General features: G+C 43.9%; 1 protein-coding gene across 12 annotated transcripts in view; it reads left to right on the plus strand.

Annotated features, from left to right (window-relative positions):
• Positions 1–13,632, plus strand: part of CADM1 (cell adhesion molecule 1) — a 221,722-nt gene that overhangs the window by 16,270 nt on the left and 191,820 nt on the right. Inside the window, exon 1 of one of the 12 annotated variants that reach the window (XM_088138883.1) lies at positions 10,571–10,989. The exons of the other annotated variants lie outside the window; for them this stretch is intronic. Within the exon in view, the coding sequence (XP_087995009.1) occupies positions 10,851–10,989 (139 nt within the window). The 5' untranslated portion in view covers positions 10,571–10,850. Of the gene's footprint in view, positions 1–10,570; positions 10,990–13,632 lie in introns of those variants that run through there. 12 annotated transcript variants of the gene reach the window in all.

The raw sequence follows: 13,632 nt of genomic DNA on the forward strand, positions 1-13,632 counted from the left end.
ACTGAGAAATATGCTTTGAGCCTAATAAAATGGAAGGTTTATTGCTGAAGTGAAGATGCCACCTTTAAAGCACCCCGGGAGAGTTCCGAATGTGTGGTTGCATAATGGATATCCCGTCCCTGTGTCCTTTTGGTGCAAGCGGATCTTGCTCCGTTGAAGTCCGTTAATGCTCTGGGAGGGGAGGGCTACCGATAGCCGTGTCATGGGTGTTGCTCAGTAGGCGTCCTGCCCTGTCCCCTTGGGGCACACCTCTGTATTTTTGTTACCTGGTAACAGGTAAACGCTTGCGGCTGTATCTGATAATTGGCCAGTATTTCCACACAAGGAATAGATTTATTGTGGGGTTTTATGTAAAGTGGCTCTGATCCGTTGAAAAGGTTTCCAGCATGGCTTGCAGAGGTCAGGAATGTGACACTTCTGCTCGCAGGTCTGCAAAGTTCTTGATAGGACACAGTGGAAAAGCCCCTGGGCGGCAGGGGGGATAAGCAAGCTCAGGCCATTTTGGCATCTGCTGGTCAGTTGGGAGCTGCATCGGTATCCAGGCACAGCAGAAAGTGTAACGACATTCAGTTTGGTTTCCTATAATAGTACAGTCTATGTGCAGTTCCCCGTTGGGTTTATATTTGAGCAACAGTGTCATTCATTAAAGTTACAGTGAGTTATAACAAACCAGGGTCCAAATCCACATTCCATCCTGGGTTTTTTAAAAAGCAGCTTGAGCAAATGATGCTTTCCTGAAATCACAGATTTGTGTCTGGTGGTTGGACAGTGGAGGAAGCTGAAGTTTGCTGTGGTGGAATCTTATCGTTGCATCTAAACCTCATGTCAAGTTGCTGTTCTGTAATCTGTGGTAGACTACTGCAGTTACCCTGCTCCCCAACCATTGGGATACCGACCAGAGGTTCTGTGACTTGCAGCCCAGGATCTCTGGAGGATGACAAGTTGCCTTTTAAAAAATTTATTTATTTATTTATTTATTTATTTATTTATTTATTTATCAGACTTGTCCCCGCCCATCTCCCCCCAGTGGGGGACTCTGGGCGGTTTACAACAAATTAAAACAAATAAATATATAATTAAAATTTATAAAAAGAGAAAAACACATTTACCCAGAATGGAAAGAAGAGAAAAAATCCAAGAGGCCGATGGAAGCCACACTAGGCCTCTAGGGGGCTAGCCAACCCCATTTCTGACAACCTCCCTCCCCACCCCAGGCCAGATGGCAGAGCCAGGTCTTCACGTCCCTCCGAAAGGCTGGGAGTGAGGGGGCCTATCTCACCTCCGGGGGCAAGATGTTCCAAAAGGCGGGGGCTACAGCAGAGAAGGCCCACCGTCTGGACCCTGCTAGTCGGAGCTCTTTTCCCGAGGGGGTCCGGAGCATGCCCCCTCTGTGAGATCGGGTGGGACGGGTTGAAATTGTGGGGGCGAGGCGGTCCCTCCGGTCCCTCCCTTTTCCTGTTATAATAGTCCCATTACTGAGTATTATTATTGTTGTTGTTGTTGTTGTTGTTGTTTTGTCTCCTACTTTTCCTTCTCTCCCTCCCTTCTCGTTTGAGCCCTGACGTCCTGGGGTTGCCCCATCTGCCAACAGTACCTTGTTGTTCTTTGGTTCCATAACTCGGAGGATGGGGCGGCATCGTTAACACACCGACCAGCCTTGTCCTCAAGAGCCTGCGGTCTTTAGCGTGGAGTCTCTGCTCAGCTGCCCTTCCTGTTTACGCTGCTGTTCTGAGTGGGACCTCATACGATGCAGCACGAATTGGTACTTCTGTCTCTTTAGGAATGCAGGTGATCAGTGGTTTAAGTTCAACTTCTGGAAAGGGGGCTCTGGTTTTCTAATGCTTTGTAGTTGCTGAGCTTTTTTAGAAGAGAGTAAAGAACGTCCATAAATCGTAGCGACTGAACTAGTCCTCACCTGATTTTTGAAGCCGTTTTCAGTGCTTTTAATTGTCTTACCTGATTGAAATACAACACAATAACCCACAATAAGGTTTGTTTGAGAGTATTTGATGAAGAATCCACTCTCTAATTTTGATTATTCATTATTATGACAAGACACTTATGTGTTTGCATGTCGGTTAATGATTGATCTTGTTCTCTTCTTAGATAATTTTTCTAACAGTGACAATATTTCATCTACCATTGCATGAATATTTCGAGAGGTGTGTTTGCTACTCCAGAAAGAATTAATTACAATGGAGAGGTTAAAAAGTTGCCCATGTTATCTGCAAAGAATAATAGCATAGCAGCATCAGCCTGAATGAGCCGCACCGAAATTATGTAAGGTGGGTTTCGGATGAAGAAGAGCCAGGCGGTGGCTGATGAGCGAAGGATGTGGGCTTGCAACAAATGGGGTCCTGGGGCCAGGAATGGCAGGGAAGGTGCTTTTGCCTCATGGCGGGGATAAGCCGGGTTCACACGGCTGGGGAAAAAATGGAAAGCGTTTAATGTATATGCATTCCTAAAATTGTTACGAGGGATTTCTAAGAAATTGAGAAGCTGAGTGCTAAAGACTTGCTCCTATTTTTCAAGGGGAAGCACCTTGTGGAAAGATTTCCTGAAACTGGTGAAGACAGAGGAAAATGCTGGCTGGGGGTGCTTCAGGATTGGCAGGCTTCAGCTGGGGGTTGCCCAGGGTTTCTGTCTGTACTTGTGTTTCGTATCTGCTCATAGCGTTTGGCACGGCGGGGGCATCTTAAATCAGGATCACCTCCCTTTCAGGCGAATGAGGTCTTTACGAGAAAAATTCGTAGGATGAATAACACCCGGGTTACAGATGACCCATAGTTAAGAACGGAGCCTGTTGTAGCAAAATTTGAATTAAATACACAATGGTTTGAGTTCATTACACAATACAACTTATATAGCATTATACAATAATACAGGTCCGGCTTATGTACAAATTAGACTTAAGGACAGCCCTTGAGAACGGAACTTGTTCTTAAATTGGGGACTACCTGTACAAGACTTTATTGTCTGCAGCAAAAGGCTAGAGTCTTCTTAGTCTTGGAATGATCTCTAAATCTTTGGAAGAGTTTCACACAGAACTGCAGAGACAAAGAAAAAAAGGGTGTTAAATGCACAATGTGTACGGGTAAAATTGGTCCTGTGAAATAACTTTTCCAGACGGATTACATAAGGAACTTGACATCTTGTTTAAAAACAAATAATTCATTATGCAGTGATGAATAATCAAGCATTACAGTTTCATCTCTGGAGATCTCTTTTTTGGTTGGGATTTTGATAGTTCGGTAATTAAAAGCTGAAAGCTATTACACCGTCTACACGCTGATCAATTGGTAATTAAAAAGTTGATGATAGATACCGCATTTCATGGGACTGAATGGCTTAAGAACATTTCCTTCATCTCTTTAAACTTGCCATTTTACCGTGTGCTTGGCACTGGTGCGCTTCTTGAGTTGAATCTTATAAATATCAGTGAATTATCAAAATTTGCATACTATAATTTGAGACGTTAATAGATCACATTACTTCAGTGCAATCCAATTTAGGCAGGTTTCTTTTTTTCTTTTGCATATGTAAAATGCCATCTTTTTTTAGAGTAGCTTTTAATTAGATCTGACTGTGTCCTTGTAGGATTTGGATCTGATGAGGATTTAATAGCAGCCCAAAGCAAAGAGCAGAACCTTTCTTTCAATGTGAGCTGAGAAGAAAAGGAGGATTGTGGGTAGGGAGGGGCAAGCGGCCTGGTTTGCAGGTCCTGTCCCTTCCCTGCTCCATCCTTTCTCTTAAGGTTTCCCCCATTATAGTTTCTACTGTTCAAGGTTGATGTGTCCAAGAGATGTGGATAGATATAACTCAATGGTTTGACGGGAAGAAGGCCCTGTGTCCCTTCTTTTAAAAGCTGCTGCATACATTCCCCGCTTAAGGAAAAAGGGGAAGAAGAGCAACTGGTAGTGGTGGGAATGTCCGAGACCAGCTTTTTATGCACCTTTATTTTCCTCCTCCTCCTCCTCCTCCTCCTCCTCCTCCTCCTCCTCCTCCTCCTCCTCCTCCTCCTCCTCCTCCTCCTCCTCCTCCTCCTCCAAATCATAGGTTAAGGAATCAAGAAAACACGTTCTGAATTATCTGTCTTCTTCCTTCGGAAGGTAATGCTTGGGCCCTCAAGAATACATTAGCTACACTGCCTAGTTGGTTGTTGTAGTTGCAGTGCTGATAGGACCCTCTGCTTCCTGTTCTGTCCCTCTTTTCTGAAACTCAGATCCTAGTCTCCATGCATTTTGTTAGCGAAGAGGTACTCTAGCATACTTACCTGAATTTCCTGTTTAGTCTCCAAACCCATCTTGAGTAATGAGCCATTCAGCGGACCAGACTTCATTCAGAGGATTCCTTCCAATGCAGTACCTTGAGGTGACAATTCAGCATTGCAGCACAAGATCAAGTCCTCTTAACCAGCCTTGCCTACTGAGATTCAGCTACACCATCACAGATGTGTGATCTGAAGTAAGAAGTGTTCCTGTTAGGCTTAATGGTCTGAATTCAGTTCTCTTATAAAAAAAGGCAACAAATGCTATATGTAATCCTCATGATTTGTTTGGAATTTGGGGACGTTTGTTTTTTACAAAGATGCCTATTCTGAGTTAAGAGTTCCCAGTATTGGTGGTCTAGCTTAGAGGTGTACAGTGTTTTCTGTTGGAAGTACAGTGGATTTGGTGGTCCCTTGAAGTTGAGTTCCATTTTTGTTGGCTGCTGGGCAGACCGTTAAAGATAACCATTTGGAGAATATTTCAGCTTTAACAGGATGATAGAGCAAGTAGAGGTAGATAGGAGATTTTGAGACAATATTCTTGAGTAGCCTGGTCTGAGTGTTTGTGTATATGGTTGCTATTCCAAAAACATCCTGGAAAGAATGGAAGAAAATCTGAGTGTACAGACAAAATATTTTCACGTGTTATGGTAATTGTGCACTGTAAAAGCCTTTTCCCTCCAAAATGCTGTGTTTGGAATTATTAGAGTATCTGCTTATAGCACAATAAATCGAACCCAGCCTCCCCAGTCCAACCATGTAGATTTGGTAGACTTGCTGACCTAAGTAGGTGTGGAACACGTCCTCTCCATGCAAATTGCATTTGCCTACCTTCTGCACAACACAGTTAACTGTAATTGTGGGTGAGCCTTAAAGCTTGCCTCGGGCCCAGAATACAGGTTCCCAGGAAAGCTAGTTTTTGTCATCCCAGTGAGGTGGTTATAAGTTTGGTGGTTGCAATGTCCAGAGTTTCAGAAGCTGGAGAAAGATGGGTGGGCTTCAGTAATTCTGGATTGTATTGCATAATGTGGTTGTGTGCCCTGAAGACCTTGGGTTGCCTTCCAGAATCTACTCTCTTTATAAAACAGAGTGTAATGGACCTTCCGTAATTGAAAGAAGAACAAAACAGAGGCTAGTATTTGTAGATCAGTCTTGCACTTCTTCAGCTACTCCTAGGTTTTGGAAGCGCTTTGGGGATTTTGAGATTAATGGGTATCCAAGTACAAAGAGCTCCAATGGATTCCAAGAGATGTTTGGTTTCTTTGGCATAACATGAGTTCTCGTCTTTCACATTTTAAAGTCTGATAAAGCCAGGCAGAAAGTACTCTTTGGCTAAAGCTTAATCTGGCAGACTCTGCTAAAGAAGAATTAAACATGCTCCCACTCGTAGCGAACTCTGAAAATGATAAATGTATGCACTGGGGGAAAAAAGAGTTTCAAAACAGTCTTTCATAATCAGGAAACATTTTTTTAAAAAAATCCCTGGAATGCCATCTGAGATAGTTTATTTATAGCCCGTGCATTAAAGTGAAAAAGTACAGAAGGGGTCTTAAGTGGTGGACTCTCTTGAAATATTGCTTTGTTTAAATAACAGAATTACTCAGACTGATTTGTTGGGAGGAGAAATAATGTTTGCAAAAGACGTGCTTAAAAGCATAGGAGAGTAAGGGGTGAGGAAAATTACATAATGTGGTATGAAGGGGCTGCACGTTCCCCCAGTCTTTCTTTGGCAGATATGCTCCTCTGCATAAGGATCTGCATTTTGAGATGTCAGAGGAGACGGCAGTTGTGCAGGAAATGAAACATAATGACCACAACCCAAGCCAGAGGTCGTGTGACCCTGGATTGTGGCTTATGCCTTGTGAGCTTATTGCTGTAGCTGAATTAGATGGTAGGTGATTGAATTTTGAGTGGGTGGTGCAGAGGGCACACCTCCAGCGAAAAGAGTGGAGGCACTGTTATATGGACTCCTGCATTTAAAGGCTCCCTCTGCAAATAAGGATGGTGGTACATCAGGAGGCAGTTCTCTTGCTCTTCCCACTTGTGGCTGTGCTACCTGTGGGAGATTTCTTATGGCAGAAATTAAAAATATGATTCCATCATTTGCAGCATCAAGACGTTGTGCAATCCAGCAATCCATATTACCTAGCTTCATATGGGTTACTTGGCAGGTTGATTAAACTGCTGGACTGAACTTCCAGTCGTAGTATGGGAAACTTTTTTTTCCCCTCCATGAAGACCTCCCTCCCTAACGTCAAGAGTATAGTACTTTTCTCTTGCAGGGATGGTTCTTTTCTTTTTTCATACAAAGTTGATCTCTCGCCGGTTGACTCAGTTTCTTCTGTTGAATGTGTAGGCCAACTGCAGGAAAGATCAAGTTTCTGTCTTCCTGGAGTCTTTCATAGAAGAAACATGATTTGGGGAGGGGGGTTGCAGGGCTGGAAGGTCATCTTATGGCTATTTCTTTTGAGAGAGAGAAAGATGGTTACGATCTTAAGCATAATTCCTATGGATTAAGCTGTATTACTTCTGGAGATGAGGTGGTAGGAAAGGTGGAAACGTATTGTCTAGAAGCTAATCAGCATGTGTAGAACCTTCTATGTGTTTTGTTCAGTTTTCTGAGAATTCAGGCTCTAAATTGTATGGAATCTTAATACGAATCTGTCCCTGTGACATCTTTAGACTTAAGCTTCATTGTTTTGATGTGCAGAACTTGTGGGCTCGTGATGCTTAGTTTGAACTAATGATTTAAACATTCTTACAACTGCTTTCATTGCCTTGTACATCAATAAAGGCGAGATGGTTGTTTTGCTGCATAGAGGGAGGGAGAGAATAGATAAAGCAGTTGACACTTCAAAATATTAATCAACTCAGCCACAGTCAGGTACTAGAATGTTTTCTGGAGAAAAAAAAAGGAGACTTAAATAGCTCAGTATCCTTAGCTGCGTTGGTGTGTGACAGCTGGTTCCAGTAATTTGCTTTTATAGAGCGGTTTGTTGTAAATGAATGGCATGTTGAATATTTTACCACAATTTCAGATTATCTGAAGAATATTTTCTGGTATACTAATTGGTAGCTAATGCTCAGTACATTGATGTTGACATGAGCAAATGGATTTAAAATGATTTTGAAGTGAGCTTCATTAGAAGATGCTCTAATTCAGAGTCAACAAGAAATGTCAACCATTATGCCTTTTCTTGCTCCTGAAGACCAGACGGTGTAATGCTGGTATCATCTGCATCTTGGCAAGCTGCACAAATCAAACTATACCCAGGCCTATTTTGCTGACATGATGTATGCCATTAACCAAATAGGGTTGTTCAGAAGTAAGGATGGACAGAATTCATAGACCAGCTGGTTTGGAGTGGTTCATGCAGAAATGGAGACATGCACACTTGGTATGAATAGGGACTGAAAAAGGGCTGTTTGATTCTGGTTTGAGACTGAAACATGGTTATTCTGCACAGAAGTGTTTCAGGAGGAAGGAAGAGCCGGAAAAAGCCAAGGACAGTGGTGGTGGTGGTGGTTGAGGCGAAGCAGGGAAGGTGTGGGAAAGCCATTGGTGGGCAGATAGGCTGGGGGGACTGCTAAGGGGAGATGGGTGGCAACAGACAGCAGCCGCCCGACTGGCTCTTCAAAAGAGTCTAGCATCCTTGCGGCTTTTGTTTCTGCTGATGAGTTGAGGAGGGTTTGGTAGAAATTCTGAAATGCAGGGTGCTTCAGGTCCAAAATGAAACACATTTTCCACTCTCTGCAGGCCTTTGACAGGTGCTCATGCTGAGAAGGTTCCTGACCATGTTCATATATCTGAAACATGTTTGTATGTGGATGTCTTAAGATTGCAGATTTGACATTAACAGTTGATGCTGTGAGATGTTATTGTGTGCATGGAACATATTGTGGCATAAAACATTAAGCTGCTGTGAATAAGTATGGTGTAGAAAAATCTGGACGTCTGAGTACTGTAGATCCCAATGTGAGTCAGCAGGAGTGTTATACCTCAAGATTCTTCAATGTAATTCTTTATTGAATTAGCTTCAGCATGGGAATGAACTTTAAACTCTAGGTAGGACTGGAAAACCATCATAGGAACACCAGAAGAGCCCTGTTGGATCAGGCCAGGACACATCTCATTCAAGGTTCTGGGACACAGAACTACCACCGGTTGCATCTGGGAAGAAAGTGGAGGCCTGAGTGAGATGCTGTTCCTTCACAATCAGTCCCCAGCAGCTGGTATTTCAGGTCTCCTGCCTGGGAATCGAGATGCTAGAAACAGTCCAGAACTGGGAACCTCACTGATGGCCCAGTCAGGTCTCCTTTCAAAAAGGTCTGAGTTGGTGATCATCTCCTTTCTTCCTGGTGCAAGTCTAAACCCTATAGAGATCATTAATGGGAAAGAAAAGAAAAGAAAAGAAAAGAAAATAGGTGATGGGCGTGGAGACAAGCCTTGAATCCAATTTCTCTGAGCTTTTAAGAGGCTGGAGAGTTGTATGTGGTGACTTGGAACTGGTGACCTATGGCTGCTGTGTTTTTAGGCTTTCTGTGTGGGCCCTGCTCAATTATAAAGCAGTTCAGTATAAAGTGAATTGTACTTTACAGAATTGAAGGCAAACAAATGAGGTCAAGATAAAGATTAAGAACTGGGTTGAGTATTCTGCGTGGTAGGGCCCCAGCTGGATTATGAGTTACGCCTTAGCACAGTTTTGTGGTAATTGTGCAGTACGTTATTCTGCTGAGCTATTTTCCATGGCTTAAGACCATTTGGTCTCAAGATGCATTCTGTGGATGCTTGTCAAATAGAGTAGTAAGTGTGTGCATAGGGGTAGTGGCTTAGTTGTTCTGAGAACCGTTGACATCGCTGGAGGTGGCAAGTGCTCTGAGCGACCATCGCCATCTGCGATAGACCGTAAGGTGGGAGAAGCTAGCAGATACTGCATTCTCTGAGTGCTGCAGGCGAATGGGTGCATAAGAAGGACGAACTCTTCTCTTCTCTTCTCTTCTCTTCTCTTCTCTTCTCTTCTCTTCTCTTCTCTTCTCTTCTCTTCTCTTCTCTTCTCTTCTCTTCTCTTCTCTCCTCTCCTCTCCTCTCCTCTCCTCTCCTCTCCTCTCCTCTCCTCTCCTCTCCTCTCCTCTCCTCTCCTCTCCTCTCCTCTCCTCTCCTCTCCTCTCCTCCTCCCCTCCCCTCCCCTCCCCTCCCCTCCCCTCCCCTCCCCTCCCCTCCCTTCCCCTCCCCTCTGTCCAGCAGTGTTGGGTAGGGGGCAGTTTCAGCCAGCTAAGACATACTGCCTTGAGTCATGTAATTGTCCACAGCTACCTGCAGCACAAGCATTTGTTTCTGATAAGCCATCTGAAAGCTTTGGTATGTATATTGTAAGAGGGGGACACGTTCTCCCCTCCCTCCTGCTGCAAAGATGCATTTTGAAACAGTTGACTTATCAGTAGAGGTAAGAGGTGAATGGCACGAGAGGGACTGCAAAGGAGTCATTCTCATTACAGGGGAATAGGTGAACATTAGTGTCTAAAAATGTTAGCTCCCAACTGTCAGGAATCTATGGAATGCAGACCTGTTAGCTGCTTTGACACGATTTTAAGACGTGTTCGATTTTAAGACGTGTTCGTTAAATGATGATGAGCCCCTATGCTTTCCTTCAGCCTCATTTCAGCTCTTGCGAAATGCAGCTAGAGAGAAGTTTGATGCAACTCGCCTTCTCTCACAAGTTGGGTCTTGCAAAATGGCCGCTGTATTTGTTGTTTTTGATTCTTGGAAAGCAAGATGGCTGGAATCATTAACCCAGGTGTACCTGTGGGTATGTGTGCATCTGCATACCTGAAAGGGAAGGGTGAGAGGCAGTCAGTTTCCTGGCACCTTTTGGATCGCATCTTCATAGTTCTTAAGAGGTGAGTTGACCTCTGCAGCCTTACACAGGTTTGACACGTCTGCAGTGAAAAGTCCCTGCTTGGTCACCTACCCGGTTTGGCTCATCAGTGCTTGAAATGGAGCCTGTAACGTTCACACTGTTGTGTTAGCCAAGTCTTTTCCCTAAATGTGAGTGTGCCGCAGGTGGTGAGACATAGTTTGTCCCTGTAGATTGGCTTCTGTCATGGGCTTATAAACAAATAGAATTATTCATCTCAAGAATAATGTTGCAAGTTCAGAGGAAATAGTTCTGTAGTTGCCCTTTGCCTCATTCTGCTCAGTCTTTGATGCTGGGAAGAAGGACAACTTTCCACCTTCAGCCACACGTAGGCAAATAAATAAATACCCCACTGGTGGAAGATTCCAGTAGGAATTTTTAAGTGTATTGCTAGAGAATTATGCCATGTTTTAGCTAAACGGCCTTGGAAGATTTAGAGGCTGTTGGGAGGTGGAACAGACATTTACTTTAGTCACTTGAGTCTTTCTGTTTGCTTATATATTCATTTAACGTGTTCATTTTGCCTGAGTTCATTTTGTTTGCTCCACTTCTGGTCCATTTCCTGTCTTGCACTTTTCTCTGCTAAATCCTGGCTGTTCTGTGCAGTGGCATAAGACTAATGTGTTAAATACTTAATACTGTTAATTGATTCAATAGGAAGGGAAAAAATGGAGATCTGGAGATTGCCTGAAGCTGTGGTCAGGATCCGCTCACTGTGGCACATTGCTGATGAATTGTGCCAAGGCTGCAAGGTGGGCCTGGAGACCAGGATTGGAGGCTGTGGTCAAGACCAAATGGTTTGCACAGGTGGGTCACCTGGCAGGGATTGGGAGCAGAAGGATGGGGTGGGGGGCTCAGGCAAGGCAGCCATGGGGTGCTTTCTCTGGGGATAGGACCACAGATGTCACACCTCAACCGTTCACACCAGGTGAGCAGGGCGGTGCTTCTCCTGCACCCCATGGCCCCTGCTGGTCCCCTCTCCTGCCAGACCAGGCACCTGGCGCTTGTTCCCAGGCTGCCCAGTTCTGTGCCTGTTTGTTCTATGCACCCTGCCTATGACGGAAGATTAGTGCTAATCTTGGCAAACGCCACTATTATTTGTATTATGTCATTGTTATGTTATTTTACTGTATTCTACAGCTACTTTTTATTCCCATTATAATGTTGGTTGTATGTGTTTTCTGGCCTAAAAGTTATAATAAAGGTTTGTTGTTGGTGGTTCCTGTGTGCTGATTTTCCAAAGGCTACTGGTTTTCCATATGGATGTAAATTTGTGTCACCTTTTGTATGGCACCCCATCCCATTTTGTGACTGTACCCAGCTGGCAGGTATTTGGCAAGAGTGCTTTGCCTTCGTCCATGCCATCTAATGCCACGAAGCTCTGGTGCTGCTGTGTGAAAAGGAGAGGGACGCTAACCCCAGAGCTCGCCTCCCTGGATGTTGCCTTGACAAAGGTGGCGAAGCTGAGGGAGAAACAAGCTGCTGTGAAAAGTCGTGTTTCTGTGTGCGTGTGCATGTGCGTGAAGGAGACAGATGGGTTGGTTGGTTTCTCAGGAGAAGTAGGTTTTCATACACTCAGCAGTGCCAAGAGGGCATTTTTTCCTCTCTGTGTAGAAATCGTGCTATAGCACTAGGGGTAGATTTATTGTGGAATAAATTTCCTTGGGCTGGAGACCACTTAGTCAGATCTGTGCACCAGTTGGCCAAGGAGGCTTTACATATCCAGTCTTTGCTCTTTTTGATAGAGTTGCATGCTTATGTTTCTCATTTCATTTGTGGGATTTATATCCCATATTTCTGCCACTTAGAACACGGTGCATGGCCAAAATTTCCACTTTATTCCTGCTGTATTTTATACCCTAGTCTCCAAATTGCATGTAAATGTACACATTCTGGCATCCCCTTTTATGGTTCTGGTTTCTTGGAGTGGATATGAAATCCCCCCTCTGCACTTGCCGTATTTTCTCTTGATTCCGTAGCTGCTACCAAGGCCTGGGAATGAGCACACCTTCTGCTGATCTACAGAAGGTTCCTGGGCATAATTTATAATAATGTGTTTTGGAAGGTGAGGCGCTGCATAGCGCTGTATGCCTGAAGAAGGGGTAACAGCCACACCACCACCCTTTTATGAAACCAGTCGGAAAGAAGCCTTCTCCGTGCTACTCACGAAGTAAGCGCCTTGGCAGAAGGTGCGAAAATGCCTGGACGGGTGGCTCCTTGTCTGCTCCTGGTTCCACCTGGTAAAGTCTTAAACCTTTTAGAGGTGAAGCATTCTGAGGTGCTGCTATAAACCGAAATGCCTTTTTCCCTGATCTTTTGTATTCTCACTTGGGGAAATCAATAAAGGGGTTAATCATGGCTGGAAACTGTTCAAACTGTGCTGGGCCCTGAGAAGCTGTGGTGACATGCCAGAAAGCAACTTATGGTGATGAATGATGATGATGATGATGATTTTTTTAAAAAAAACCATGTTGGAACCAGTGAAGCGTGCGAGGATAAGAGGAAGCATCTGTGCAGGACGGCAGAAGAATAAAATCCTTCAGCTTTTCGTGGATTCCTGTCGCTGCACGTCTCAAATTAACTTTTTTGGGTTACCCTTCCAATTTAATTTCTGGCCAGAGCTGCCTGTTTCCTGCCTCCCACGGGAATGCTGACGAACTTCTTAAGGGAAAAAAAGAGAGCCCCAGACTGGTCCGGGTCTCCTCTTTTGCCCTTGCCTTGGCAGAATATATAAATGTTTGAGCTGCTTTGGAATTCCTTTAATGCTGCAGGTTAATCAAATATATTTTGAAAATAGTGCTTCTGCTGCAAAATGTTTTGAGGAGATGATGCATACAAGCACAATTCAAGGATACTTAACATATTTCTCAACGCAGGTAATGCAATATTCCTTACCGCACTTTGAAAGTAATCTGTAGAGAGATCTGATATGAAGATGCACAAAAGGTTACTTGAATGAAGACAGGAACTAAAGCATCAAACTGAATAGAAAAAAGGTATTGTGCAAGCAGTATTGCTCTTTGCCATTCATTATTGCAATTATAATTATGCGACTCAAACATATTTAATTGGCATAAGATATTTTTTACAGTGAATAGGTCTCATTGTTTTCTCTGGGGAAAACACCCACCCCCTTCCGCTTCACCATGGTGTGTGCGTGTCTCTCATGGGCTCAAGAGCCCCTTTGTTTACCTGTAAAGAGATTAATGGAATTACGATTCTTGTAAGGTAGCATTGGCAGCATGGATCAAGTGAAGAAAAGCTTCTTTGGATCCTCCTTTTCAAAGAGATTCTTTGTGGAGCATTCACATTCATCCCTACTTGAGTGTCTCTGCAGAACTGGATGCATTCATGAGATACCAGATCAGTGGAGGAAAATTGTGCCACCAGACCTTCTTCAAAAGAAGATTCCACACTGGGGTATTCTTTGTGTTAGATAAGGGATAGGTT

This window comes from Python bivittatus, unplaced genomic scaffold (genome assembly GCF_059951505.1).
Source record: "Python bivittatus isolate LINGU-HERP-01145 unplaced genomic scaffold, Pbiv_v1 ctg000320_np1212, whole genome shotgun sequence".
Taxonomy (NCBI): Eukaryota; Metazoa; Chordata; class Lepidosauria; order Squamata; family Pythonidae; genus Python; species Python bivittatus.